The sequence below is a fragment of the Bos grunniens genome, chromosome 11, assembly GCF_055505025.1.
Source record: "Bos grunniens cultivar Pamir isolate PY7600 chromosome 11, Bosgru_T2T1.0, whole genome shotgun sequence".
Taxonomy (NCBI): Eukaryota; Metazoa; Chordata; class Mammalia; order Artiodactyla; family Bovidae; genus Bos; species Bos grunniens.
The window spans coordinates 6,002,166-6,015,726 of NC_141175.1; the positions used below are offsets into that span (position 1 = coordinate 6,002,166).

The window sequence follows — 13,561 nt, forward strand, 5'->3', positions numbered from 1 at the left end:
TATAAACTGTGTGTGGGCCCCCCTGCTTGGGTGGGGAAGAGGAGGGGAGCCGGAGCAATCACACCATCTGCTGGCATGCTGCGAATCCCAGGGCTGGCGCCACCCGCGAGGACTGGTACCAAGAACCCCGGAGCTCCACGTCGAGCAGCTCCAGCTGAGGAGAGAGGCGCACCAGCCCTCTGTGGATTTGTGTCCTTGCTGGGCTCTAAGAAGAGCTTCCTGCAGCTCTGGCTGGTGGACAGACAGCTGCGAGGCTGGGTTTGGTTTGACTGCCCTTGTGAACGAAGGTCAGGCCTGGCTCCTCTCTCTAGTCCAGAGTGCAAGGGGCTCCTAGATAATTGCAAAGGGCGAATTGTGTATCTGATCCTGCCTGCAGCCTGAAGGTCTTTGACAAGAGGATTGAGCCTTGGCCCCTGATAAGCCAGCACTAGTAGACACAGTGACACGCCTGTAATAGAGGTGCTGTGTCATTTATTTGGAAGGGTTTTTTTGTTGTTTTTGTTTTTGTTTTTGTTTTAGTACTAAATTGCTGAGAAAATTGAAAGGGAGTGTATTTTTTTATTTTTTAAATACACTTACTTTTTTTTTTCCATTGCATAGAATCATGTTCTCCCTAATTGTCAACCATTTTCAAGTATTTTCTATAAATTTCTGACAGCCAAAGAAGCAGTGCTTTCTGTGGGGTATTTTCTCTTTGGCCGATTTGTTCATTTGTTGAACTAATGTTTCCCTAGCATCTTCTCTGGGCTACGTACAGTGTTAGCACTGGAGACGCGGGCTTGAACAGGACAGGTACAGTCTTCAGCGAGTGCGTTCTTGTTAGGAGATAAACACATAAATAATAAGATGGTTTCAAATCCTGGAAAGTGCTGTAGTAAATGAAGGAAGGCTACTCGTTGGGTTTGTTTGTTTGTTTTTTCCCCCAACAGCTTCATTGAGATAGAATTCACATATCTGACTACACGACTCTTTTAAAGTGTAGAATTCAAAGTTGTTTTTTTTTTTTATAGTAATTCACTGGGTTGTGTAACAATCACCAGATTCTAATTTTAGAACACTTCTCCCCCACCAAAAGAAACCTCTTAGTCACCAGCAGCCGCTCTCCATCCCTCTCCGCTCCCTTTAGTCTTAGGCAACCTCTCATCTATTAATACTTTCTGTCTCTAGAGATTTGCCAGTTCTGGACATTGCAGATAAATGGAATTACACAATATGTGGTCTTTTGTGACTAGCTTCTTTCGCTTAGCATCATGTTTTTGAGATTTATCCATGGTGTAGCATATCAGTACGTCACTTAAATGTAGTTTTAGGCCTGTGTGTTTTATTTGTTTTGATGATTGTGAATGGACACTTCTTACATTTGTTTTGAATGTTCCTTGCTATTGTGTAGAAATAGAATTGATTCTTGTCTGTGACCTTGTTTATGATGTATATCATCTTGTATCCTGTGAGCCTACTAAATTTGTTTGTTAGTACTAGTTTCTTAGTGGATTGCTTCGGATTTTTCATATACAAAATTATGTCATCTACCAACAGTTTTATATCTCCCTTTCCAATCTGATGGCTTGTGTTGGAGTACAAAATTGAGTAACAGGGATCAAAACTGACACCCTCGTCTTGTTCCTGATTTTGTTGAGAAACCAAATTGTCTTTCACTGTGTCCCTGAGGGTTTTGAACACCTTAGGTCTACTTCAGTCTCCACGGCCAGCTCTGAGGCCTGACGCATGTCACTTGTTGCAGTTCCCTAACCAAACATTGAGGAGGTCCACTCAAAAGGGCCTTCATTCCCAATTCTCATGTCCAGCCCTTCTGCGGTCCCACTGTGGTGTCTTTTCATCTTAGCCGGTTCCCTTGGACGTTGGTTAGATAATCAGATGAACTCTATAGGGACGCATGGAAGTATTTGCGTGTTCGTTTTGCACACCCATTTTGACTGCTTTCACCCTAACTTAGAAGGAAATTGCAAAAATTGAAAGGTGCAAGCAAAAGAGTTCGAATGGATCCATGTTTCCTTTTCTTTGTAACCTCAAACAGAGAAGGGGAACGATTTGCCTGAGGACAACACTCATTTCCACAGAAGGCGAATGAACCACGGCTTCTTCTCACTCTGCCTCTAATAGTCAGTACCTCCTCTGTTTTCAGACTCTCAGCGTTCTCATCTCTCCTCCTTCACCATGAAGCTGAAGGACAAATTCCACTCGCCCAAAATCAAGAGGACGCCATCAAAGAAGGGAAAACCAGCCGAGGTGTCTGTGAAGACTCCAGAGAAGCCCGTGAACAAAGTAAGCTGACTCCAGGTGTTTCTGCTGGCCTGCACCTGCTTTGAACAATGTGTTTGTGCTGTTTCTGAGTTCATGCCCTGGGGACTGAGTTTTCAGTACAGAGCACCTTTCCGGTAGCGCTCCACAGTTCCAGGTGGGGCCTTCTGTGTCCTTGTGAAATAGAAACTTTTAGGATGGGTGAGTGTTTCTCCCATTAATAAGAGTCCAGATCAGTTGGCTAGAACAGTTCTTTTCCAGATGTCATCCTCTGGGCATTTAACACAGCTCAGAGCATCACATTCACACCCCAGGACGCAGCCTCCACGCCCCTAGAGAGGCCCATGTTGCCCCCCGACACACACACGTAGATTTGTGATGTCCAGAACATCCATCATTTGGTTCCAGGGTCCACGCTCTGAAACTTGCTAAACCCTTGAAACCCAACTGAAGATGCCCTCAAACACCAGGAACCTCAGCAGGGCCAGTCAAGCCAGATGTGTTGCAACAGCTGTTGATTTTCATCAACCCCTTCCCTTCAGCTTAAAACGGCCATTTCAAGCTCTGTAGGAATCCAGGTTTCCTCTCTTCCAGGAGGCAACAGACAGATTTCTACCAGAGGGCTACCCTATCCCCTTGGATCTGGAGCAGCAGGCAGTAGAGTTTATGTCCACCAGTGCTGTGGCTTCCAGGTCTCAAAGGCAGAAGGTCAGTGTGATGCTAAGAACAATTGGGTTTGCCTTGCCTTCTACTGCAGAATCCTGGCCCATGGTTTTGGGGATGGAAAAAAAAAATTCTGTTGCAATATCGTTGTGTTCAGTTGGGTGGCAACTGTGGGCTTAATTGTTCAGGAAACAGTCCAAGGAGCCATGGATAAAAGTCAAAGTTTATCCAGGCCTCCATGGTCTTCGGAGCAAAGCAAGCCCAGTGCTCACGGTGAAAGCTTGGGGATTCGGGGATTGGTTTGGGTGTGCTGCTTGGGTCCAACGGGTTCGGGGGGAACGGGTAAGTCTCATCTCTTAAGACCAGCTGTTCTTCCCTTGAGCTGCTAAGATACTCTGGACAGTTGAGAAGAAGAAGGGCGTGTAAAGTGTAAGGTCTCTTTAAATGTCTCGCAAGACTCCTGAGCGTGATGAGATAGCACAGAACCAGTGTCTCATAGCCAGGGACTCCTTTTGTGCTGCTAGCATTTACCAAGCCTGTTCTTAGCCCCACGCTCAGTGCTTTCACTTGTTTCCTTAATTCTCATTATATCCCTGGGAGGTGGAAACTTAAATTTTGCAGACAAGGAAACTAGGGCTATGGAGCAAAGCCATACAAAGAGCCATACAAAGAGCGGTGACCCAGAGATTGAAACACAGCCACCAGACATCACGTCGAAACTCTGACCATGTTACGTTTACTCTTTATGAAAGTTTATTTTTTAATACCTAAAAAACCTAATGCTAATCCCCACACATAACTGAACATAAAAACAAAATTAAACTCAGCAAGGTAAAATAAAGACAAGCCTGTCAGATAAGTAGATTCTCAATTCTTTAGTAACTGTCCACAGTGTAGTCTGTAGAACTGCTGTTATAGCTCCACTGTGGATTTAACGCCACTAGCAAACACTGCCCTGCTACATAAACACACGGTTGTTGGATTTTGCAGTTTACTTCCTCTTGTTTTTGTGTTGACCAGCAGAATACCTTAAAATACTAGTTAAAAGTAGGGAAAATAAAGGTTTTCAGTCCAGAGTCTTTCACTGAATCATTTTTCCTGCCCCATATGTTAACAAAAAGAAGCTAGAGAGCAAGAATGAAATGTACGTTGTTTACCAGACTGATCTGAATTCCAGATTGAAGAGAGGAATAAAGTGCAAGATTTGGTCTGTACCACAATTATTATTTTTTTAACTTACAATCTGTTTAGCCACCCCTTGGAGCTGGCTTTTACATGGAACACCAAGAAGAGTGTCAGCTGTCACCTGACGCTGCCCAGGGGGCCCAGAGCAAAATGGCGCGCTAAGCACTGTGTTTTGCTAGTGAACTCTGATAGGGAATTGTTCCAGCCTCTCACTTCTTGGCGTTCCCCGCCGCTTTCTTCTTTATTCCAAGAGAAATGATAGAGGCAACTTGACATTCAAGTACCCTTTCGTTAGGGGGGGCTCCTGCAGACTCCAGGGCACAGCTGGCAATGTCTGGAGACATTTTTGGTTGTCACAACCAGGAGACTGAAGCAGGTGCTACTGACATCTGGTGGGTAGAGGCCAGAGATGCTGGTAGGTGTTGGGCAATGCACAGGACAGCACCTCCCCCACCGCCCACAACAAAGAATCATCTGTCCTAAAATGCCCATGCCGTGGCTGAGAGACAGTTCTCTAGGAAGGAGCTGTATAGATCCTCCCCCAAGGAAGAGCATCCCCTGGTTCCGGGTCATCACACTTTAAGAAAGGTGGAGTTTCCGTGCCCTGTCACCTGCATGATCCAGAGTGAGTTCAAACCCACATGGACGCTCACAGTCAGGACTGGAAGTGTTGGGGGTCTGCCTGCCAGGGTGTGAGCGTCGCTGACTCTGTCAGAGACATCTTACCATAGCCTGTCATCTTCTGTCATCCTTAACTCTTACTTACTGTCTTACAACTTAATGTTTCTGTGTATAGTCTCATTGTTCCCAGGATGTTACCTGGGAAGCTGTAGCTCAGGTAGACAGGAATAGATTCAGATTCACCCACAGCTTACCGCAGGTCTCCCTGTGCCAGGCCCTGTCCTGGGTGGCATCACGCTGTCTTCCTTCTCACCTTGACTGTGCACACAAGCTTTCACTGTTCCTAGTACACAGAAAGTGTGGGCTCTGGGCCAAGGTTGCTTAATCAGAATCTGCTATTCCCTTAATTTTATGAAATGCTTCCACAAATATTCTCCCCGAGCACCCCCCACAAGCCTCCTCAGCCCACCCAGCGCAGCCCACCTAGTCTTCCCATTTTGCACACGAGGAGCCTGAAGCCCAGCGGTGCCTTGGGATCGCGGCCTCCCCCAGCCTGCTGGCCTCGGGTGGTTCCAGGTCTGTCTGCGCCATGGTGGCCCCTAACCCCTGATGCACAAGGAAGTGTGCAGGTGGATGCCCCTGCCTCTAAAGGCCCTGGCCTTGGGGTCCTGGTTCCTGGGCCTGCTTCTTCTGGGTGTCTCATTGTAAACTCTTGACTGCTGGCTGCGTTTTGTGAGAAGCCATGGTTTTAACAGCTGGAGAGTGGGGGGAATGCACAGCATTCAGAGGCCACTGAGTCAGGGAGTAGAATCTGCTGGAGCGTTAATGGGTGAAACCCGACTCTGCGGGGTGTCACGCCTCTGTTAGGAGCCCAGGGCAGCCTGGTTTGATCTCTCTGCAAATGACAGGAGAATTCTCTGTTGTGAAATACCTGCCACTTTGGAGGCCTCCCATCTTCAGGTCAGCCCCTTTCTCCCTAGCAAACCTGGGGACACATTTTCTTAAAACATTTCCGGCCTCCTCCCCGTTTCGTCATGCCGCCTGAGGAGTTCTGAGGTGCTGAGGTGGCAGTGTTGTGGCCATCGTCCTCTTGCCCAGCCAGCCAGTGTGGTTGTAGTCACATTTGATGTCTGCACGGCACCATGATTCCTTCAGACTGAGGTTCCTCTGAGCCCCGTGTAGGCCTAGGCAAAGCAGAGCGCTCTTGCCTTGAGCTAGAGAAGCAAGTGCCTGGCCCTTGGAAACGGACGGTAAATAAAGGGGTCAGTTGGTAAAAAGAGAAAAATAAAGTGAGGGCAGAGACCCCCATGCTGGGAATGGGAGCATGGTATCCTGGTGCTCTACAGGGCACCTTTGGGGTAGTGCACCCACTGAGAGGAGCTAAATCAAGTCTCTGAAAGTCGTCCCACTAAAGGGACTAATGACTTCTTAATTCCATCTATATGGTTTTTCTTTGATAGTCCCATGAAATCCACTATTTAAAAATTTAATATAAAATGACGTTCCTTGTTATTTTAAAAGAACTAGTGTTCAGAATCATAATCACTTTATTATGTATCACTTTTTAATGTATAGTTTTAAATCTCCTTTTTTAAGAAATTATCTTCTTCTTCTTGGTGGATTTTGTTTATATAGTCTCTGGAGCACAAAGAGCCCAAAGGTGGGAGTTTTCCTCACATATACTACCCTTAATTTGCCCTGGGCAAGTAATTGATTCTACTTGAATAGATTATCCATTTTTGGATTTATCTATCTTAACGATTATTCTTGGTTTCCCTCTCCCTGCCAGCCAGCTGGGACCTGGGTTGTTGACCTCAGGGTCAGTGTAAGGAGTGTGTTTACCCACTGACCGTGGATTCAAGGGACCCCCCAGTCAAAGAGGAAAGACTTGGGTGTGGGAATGTGAATGCTGGGAGGTCCAGGGCTCTGTGTTTTTATTTTCTTCCTTGGTGAGCTTTCCTCAGGAGCAGAGATACTCTGGATGCTGTTAGCGGTTGTGGCAGGAGCAGTGCCTGAATTTCTGCTGTCTGTCCAGTTCCTCACCCTTTCACCCCAGGGCTTCCAGGTCCTTTGGGAGAGCCATCTCATCTCATTGAGAGGGCACTGCGTCTGCAGGTCAAATGTGGAAATCCAACAAGGAGTCCTGGAGAATGGGCTTTGAGCACTAATGCCTCTGACCAGTCTCACACAGCCCCCAGGACCTTGAAAGGCCTGGGGTTTCTCAGTTTGATTTCCTGGATAGACGTGCACAGTACCCAAGCATCCTACAGCCATCAGCAAATCAGTCCTCACTATACTTGCTGAGATTAGCAGTGATAGTTCCGTGTAGTGGAGGAGGAGACCCCGGGCGAGTCTGTCTCTGTCTAGGAAGGGACTTAAGAATACCTAAACTGCTTTTCTCCATCCAGCCCCTTCTTCTGCCCCAAGTCTGGCCTCTGTATCCTGATTGCAGTCCTTAGGGAAACAATTTGACTTAGTTTCTGCAGCAAGAAGCCCTTTCCAGTGGCATCAATCTCAAAGTGGTCTACAGGAAATTTTATTTATTTCTTTTAAAAGTCACTCCCTTTAATCTCTCTCCTCCCTCCTTATGCTTAACATTTCCTTTCAGAACCTGAGCTGGCTGGAGGAGAAAGAGAAGGAAGTTGTCAGTGCCTTGCGCTACTTTAAGACCATTGTGGACAAAATGGCTATTGATAAGAAGGTCCTGGAGATGCTCCCAGGGTCCGCCAGCAAGGTGCTGGAGGCCATCTTACCCCTGGTGCAGAGCGACCCTCGAATTCAGCACAGGTGAGTTGCTGTGGGGTGTGTTACAGCTGTGGAGGCATAGCAGCACCTTGGTTTGGGGGCCATTCACACCCAACGTTTCTGCGAACAGCGAGGAGTGCCAGGAGGAAAAGGAGCCCTCCAGCCCCTGCCCCCAGCCTTGCCCCGTGGTCGCCACCTGGCTTTCTCCCAGGGTTGAAGTCACTGTTACTCACGAGGCCTCGACACTGAGGAAGCACACCACCGCTGCTGGGGGGTGGCCTCCGGGTAAGCCTGGGGTTCCTTTTTCATACTGGCTGGCTCATTGGCAATCATCCCATTGATTCGGACACATTTTCCCCAGTTCCCTGTGTTAACCATAGTTTATTGTGACACCAAATCCTGCCAGTATTTAGCTGCTTAGAGATCTTGACCGCTTACATTATTAAGCCAAAAAAGGCAGAGAGGAATCCCAGTAGAGCATGGACTAGTGAAACCTTGAGTTGTATCAAGCCAGGTCCTCCCAGACGGTGGCTGGATTCATTGGAAGCCAGGTACGGGGATGGAGTCAGCTTTTGTTGGGTAGTGCTTCTTTTTTTTGCTAGAGTTCATTTTCCTCTGAAAGGTTAGTCAGCGGCTTGCCTCTGTGTTTGTTGTTAACCACAGAAAGAAAAGCAGGATTGAATGTAATCTCCAGTGAGAGTCTTGCAGGAGCTTTCTCATGAGAGGCTGTCAGATGCCTGCTGGCTCTGTTTTCCTTCCCTGGTGCCTGTTGGGGATAAACATCTCTCTTTCAGTTCCCCAGGATGGTTTAGTGTCCTTGTAGCCCCACGGGGCTAAGCGTTCATGAACCGCTTTCGGACCTTGGCAATGAAGGGCATGATTTTCTTCTTTTGGGAGATAAAGCAAGCAGTATCTTCATTTCCAAGAAGCTACCTGCCCTGGGGTTTCTGCTGGGCCCTGTAGATTCTGCTGAGCCCTGTCTTCTGCTTCTGCTGGTGGTCTTCTGGCTGGAAGCTCACTGGAGCCAGTTGGTGGGGAAGGATACAGTGTTGATAGGGCTTTGCCCGGTTCTGTCTTCATTTTCCACAGTAGGCTGCCATCATGTACCCAAGCCTCAGGGGCAGCCAGTTGCTTCAGTGCCTTGTTAGAGGCCCATGGAGGCCTCTGTGAGACAAGTGCTGTGCTTTCCCAGTAGGTCCCCAGTGCCCGGCTTGTGGACGGGCCCGGTGCGGCTCTCCTTGGGGGGAATGTGCCTAACAGTAAGCTGGTTTCAGGTGCATAGACAGCTTTCTGTGAAATGCTCTGATAGACTTCTCATGGGCTGGGCCCACCATGGGAGACTTCAGATCTGGTTGAAAACACCAACTCCCCCACTGTCTAACCAGGTGCCAATTTTATGGAAGGCGAGTTGCAAGAGAGTCACACTTACTAAACTTCCTGGGGGAGGAGACGCTGGGGCCAGACCTGAAGTCAAGGCAGGCGCTGGATGGGCACTGGGAGCAGGAGAAGACAACCAGAGGAACCAGGGCAGCAGGCAGGTGTGTCCCAGGAGGGAAGAGACTCACAGTTATGTGAGCAGAGTGTGACCACATGGGTGCCGACTGCTGGAGCCCCGCACCCACCACCTCGTGTGCCCCCCTCCCTGGGAGAGTCAGCATGGCCACCTTCACCAAGTCCTGTGAGAGCGCTGGCCCCGCGCTGCTGCCGAGCCTCGCGCCCCCAAATGTCAGCCAACAGCTCTGCTGGGGAAGCTACTTTCTAGACATGCAAGATCTGGGAGACTTGATCAAGTGATATGACAGTGGTCTGGGGTGTGTTTCTGTCCGTGGGGAGGTTTTATAATTACTTAACATCTATAACCATTTTCTTGAGGGGAAAAGAGAAATGCCTGGGTGTGGCCACAAGAAACAATGGTTTTTTCCCTTTCTTTTTTTCCTGGTAGTCCTTTGGTTAATACCATTTAAGGGATATTTTTCCTCCTGAAATTTTTCAAAAGCCAATTTATGATATTTTTATTGCTTTCCCTAACATGATCGAATATACTCCCTCAAATGTTTCTGTCAGCTTCCTTCCACCATCTCATTCCTCCTGGCACGGTTGTTGGTTACATGTGTGTTAGTTGCTCAGTCATGTCCAATTCTTTGCAACCCTGTGGACTGTAGCCCACCAGGCTCCTCTGTCCATGGGATTCTCCAGGCAAGAATACTGGAGTGGGTTGCCATGCCCTCCTCCAGGGGATCTTCCTGACCCAGGGATCAAACCTGCTTTTCCTGCATTGGCAGGTGGATTCTTGACTGCTGAGCCCCCCGGGAAGCCTGTTTGTTGGCTGGGAGAGTGTTATCCTGCCTGCTCTGTGGGTGGGGTTCCAGCAGGCAGACTTTTGGCTCCCCTTCTCCCCTGTTCCCAGGGCAGTGGTGACAGGCCTGTGAACAAGCAGCTGGCTGCTGCCTGTGGGCAATGAACGGAAGTGTGAGAGCAGGATCCCTGCTCGCCCTCCATGTAGACGGCTTTGCTCCATTTTGAAAGCAGATGAACTGGTCCTCTGGACATTTTTATGGTACAGGAACCTCCTTCCTTTTTTAATGTCCTTCCTGTTACATTTAGACACAGGACTATTCTTCCTCCAAGCTAATGATGTGAAGGGTGGACACAATTACCAGTATTTTTAGGTGATTTCAGGAAAATGTTAACATCCAGTGCAGGTAGGAATTGAGCATCACGTAAAAGTGACCCCTCCCAGCTCTTTCATCTAATTATCGCCAGGTGCTTTGGTGGCATCCGCTCAGGCGGGGCTGGGAGGCCAGTCTTTGTTTAAAAAGGCCTCATCTGGGAGGAGAGGCAGAACTGCTAGGAGCACCTTCCCTTTCAAGACCACATCACCTATGATCCAGCCCCCAGGAAAGTCTAAAAGTTTTGTTTTATTCTCCTAGTCGTCCTTCCTAAGAGAATAGGTGTTACATTGAATACTCTGCATTTATATTATCCTCTAAAGCAGCCAAACCCTGGCGTTCTTGCGGCTCCTATTTCACATTTCTTTTCTCCCTGTTGGAACACGCACGGGGTAGAGTGAACGGCAGAGTAGGAGACCAGTCTCCTGGAAATTCTCTTCCTCCTTATCTGATTCTGAAGAGCTTCTTGTTCGAGCCTTGTTTGGTTCAGGTGTGTGTGTTTTTTTTTAATGGCTTTATTTTTAGAAGCTGTTTTAATACAATATTATGTATTTTTCTTACAATTATATCTGTGGAGAAAAAGCATACCTTTGGCTGCTAATATCAGCTTCTTTTTTTTTTTTAATGGGGGAGGTAGCAGTCCCCAAATTTTCTACACTTTTGGTCTTCTTCTATTGTAATACATAATATTAAAAGATAGAAAAATAATTCCTTCCATAAATCCTCAGGATAATTATCTTTAGTTATTTTAGAAATAGTGTAAGGTATAAAACATCTTCATTTTGGCCTCTACTCTACAATTGTTAGGGCCTCTGAAAGTACTTGGGGCTTGTTTTGTGTTGTTGCGAAGTTGATACCTCTGCCACCACCATGGGTCACCTCGCCTCTGACTTACCCTTCTTAAAGTACCCTTCATTAGTGCATTCCTCTGACTTCTCAACCATGGTTTATTGCAGGGGATGACAAAGCCAAGCCAATGTTAGAAGGAATTCTAGTACATTTCAGGTCTCTTTGAACTCATATTTAAAGGTTTTTCCTTGAGACTTCCCTTGTTGGAAATGGTGGTCCAGTGGTTAAGACTTCACTCATCTACTGCAGGGGGCACAGGTTTGATCCCTGGTCTTGGAACTAAGATACAAAAAAAAAAGCTGTTCTCTAAAAGACCCTGCCTGCTAAAACCCCACAAACCTGTTGGCTCCTCATGACACATATGGGTTTTTACTTTCTTAACACCAGAAATGCTTTGTATTGGAGTACACCCGATTATTTGTGATAGTTTCAGGTGAACAAGGAAGGGACTCAGCCATACATATACATATATGCATTCTTCCCCAAACCCCCTCCCATCCAGGCTGAAGCTTAGGTTCTCAGTGTGTCATTACAGAAAGAATTCAGTGAGAGACAAAGTGAGAGGTGAAAAGTGAAGTTGCTCAGTCGTGTCCTACTCTTTGTGATCCCAGGGACTGTAGGCTACCAGGCTCCTCTGTCTTCCAGGCAAGAGTACAGGAGTGGGTTGCCATTTCCTTCTCCAGGGATTCTTCCCGACCCAGGGATCAACCCAGATCTCCCGCATTGCAGGCAGACACTTTACCATCTGAGCTACCAGGGAAGCCCAAGTGATAGGTAAGAAGTGGATTTACTTAGAAACACACTCCATAGAGTGTGGGCCATCTCGGAAGGTGAGAGCAGCCTATGAGTTTTTATCTAATTCAGAATAAGAAGTGTACAACACTCTGACTTACTCGGAGGAGAGGAAGGTGGGCCATTCCTTGAGAGACGTTATCAGAATCTCGTGGAGGATGTGAAGTTTGAAAAAGCACGTAAGCTCTCGTGGTGGGATTGTTATACGTTATAGTTGAGAAATGGAAAAAAACTTAGACCAGAATATAAAGCTCCACAAAATCTTCATCAGATGTAAGAAAATAGGTTCAGGGAGGAAAAGTGTATTTATTAAAAGGAGGTGCAGATTTTATAGAAAGGACTGAGAAACCCGAGTCACTGAGAAACTAGGTCTATGCTAAACAGAAGACTTAATATTCTCTTGAAAATCTCCTCCTGCCTCCAGCTCAGCCCTCTCCTCCTGCTACAGCCGAGTGTACCAAAGTCTCGCCAATCTCATCCGTTGGTCTGACCAAGTGATGCTGGAAGGCGTGAACTCAGAAGATAAAGAGATGGTGACAACTGTGAAGGGGGTCATCAAGGCCGTGCTGGATGGAGTGAAGGTACGTGCGGGTTCCCAGTGGGCCTCAGCAGGGACTTGGAGCTGCCTCACTGCCGGCTGTTGGTCTCACAAGAACTCGTTCCTGAACTCCGGAACATCGGAGTGAACCTCTTCCGGTGTCTGCTGTTGGGTGCCGCTCTGCCTCACAGCTGTTTCTGTCTCTCTGGTGCACATGCTCTTACGGCCGCATCACCTTTGGTGGGCTGGGCCCATAGTTAGAAAAGCTGCCGGAGGCAGGCAGCCTGTCCTGGGCCTTGTGTTAAATCTGCACTGAGTCTTTATACTACAGCTCTGGCTGTGCACACCTGCCAGCTCGACAAAGGCTGGTGGAAACTGTTTTTGCGTTGACTCTTAGCAAAACTCCCAGCATGTCAACTGCTACCGTTTCATATTCTAAGAACTTCTTAGAGTATGAAAGCAGGATTAGTAGAAAAGCAGGATTGAGACGAGTTAGAAGTAAAACTGAAATCTATGATGTAGTTTGTGAATTTACTACCCAGGGAAGTCAGAAATGGCATAATAGAAAATTATGAATCATTGTTAAGGTGGGAAGCAAAGTCCTTCTAAGGAAGGTTCTATGGTTCTGGAATTGGGGTCCAAGGGACAAACCCTAATTGAGAAAATAAGTTCCAGTGAATAAGGAGCAAGGCAGAATGTAGGGCAGAAAACAGGTGGGAGCCTGCAGGTCAGGACGAGGGCTGTGAGCGGTGAGCAGGTGTGGACCCTGCTGTTAGACGAGGCTGTGTGATATCGTGGAAGGAGGGCTAGGCTGGAGCCCAGTTAGATTTTACACCCGCGTTCACCTCAACTTACCAGTCTGTGAACTGGAGCAATTTCCTCAAGTGCTCTGAACCTAAGTTAACTCATCTATAAAACACATGTAGTTATGGCACCCTATATCATGGGGCTGTAGGAAGGATTAAATTATTTAATGCATGTAAAGCTTTTAGAACTATGTCTGGCATGCGAAGCACTCAGATCTTAGCTGCTGTTTATTATTAATTATGTGGTGCTAGAGGTGCACTTTGCAAATAGACCTCTTGGCTTGAAAAACTGTGGTGTTCTCCTCTCTAGACCTTCCTGTCCAAAATGGCGGCCGGGGTACTTACTCTAGGTCCAAAGACTTCCTTCCCCATTCAACCATGCTACTAGACTCCTAAAAGCTGCCTCCTTGGACAGGTATTCCCCAGAAGCTCTG

At 47.3% G+C, this 13,561-nt stretch overlaps 1 protein-coding gene across 15 annotated transcripts in view; it reads left to right on the top strand.

The window, feature by feature from the left end:
• The window catches only part of RAPGEF1 (Rap guanine nucleotide exchange factor 1), a 137,268-nt gene that overhangs the window by 69,753 nt on the left and 53,954 nt on the right, over positions 1-13,561 (top strand). For 11 of the 15 annotated variants that reach the window (XM_086324476.1, XM_086324469.1, XM_086324479.1 and 8 more), the window contains 4 exons: positions 2,144-2,283; positions 2,854-2,967; positions 7,337-7,515; positions 12,208-12,364. In XM_086324476.1, coding sequence (XP_086180602.1) covers positions 2,144-2,283; positions 2,854-2,967; positions 7,337-7,515; positions 12,208-12,364 — 590 coding nt within the window. The remainder of the gene's footprint in view (positions 1-2,143; positions 2,284-2,853; positions 2,968-7,336; positions 7,516-12,207; positions 12,365-13,561) is intronic. The other 4 variants (XM_086324475.1, XM_086324482.1, XM_086324474.1 and 1 more) reach the window with 1 other exon arrangement.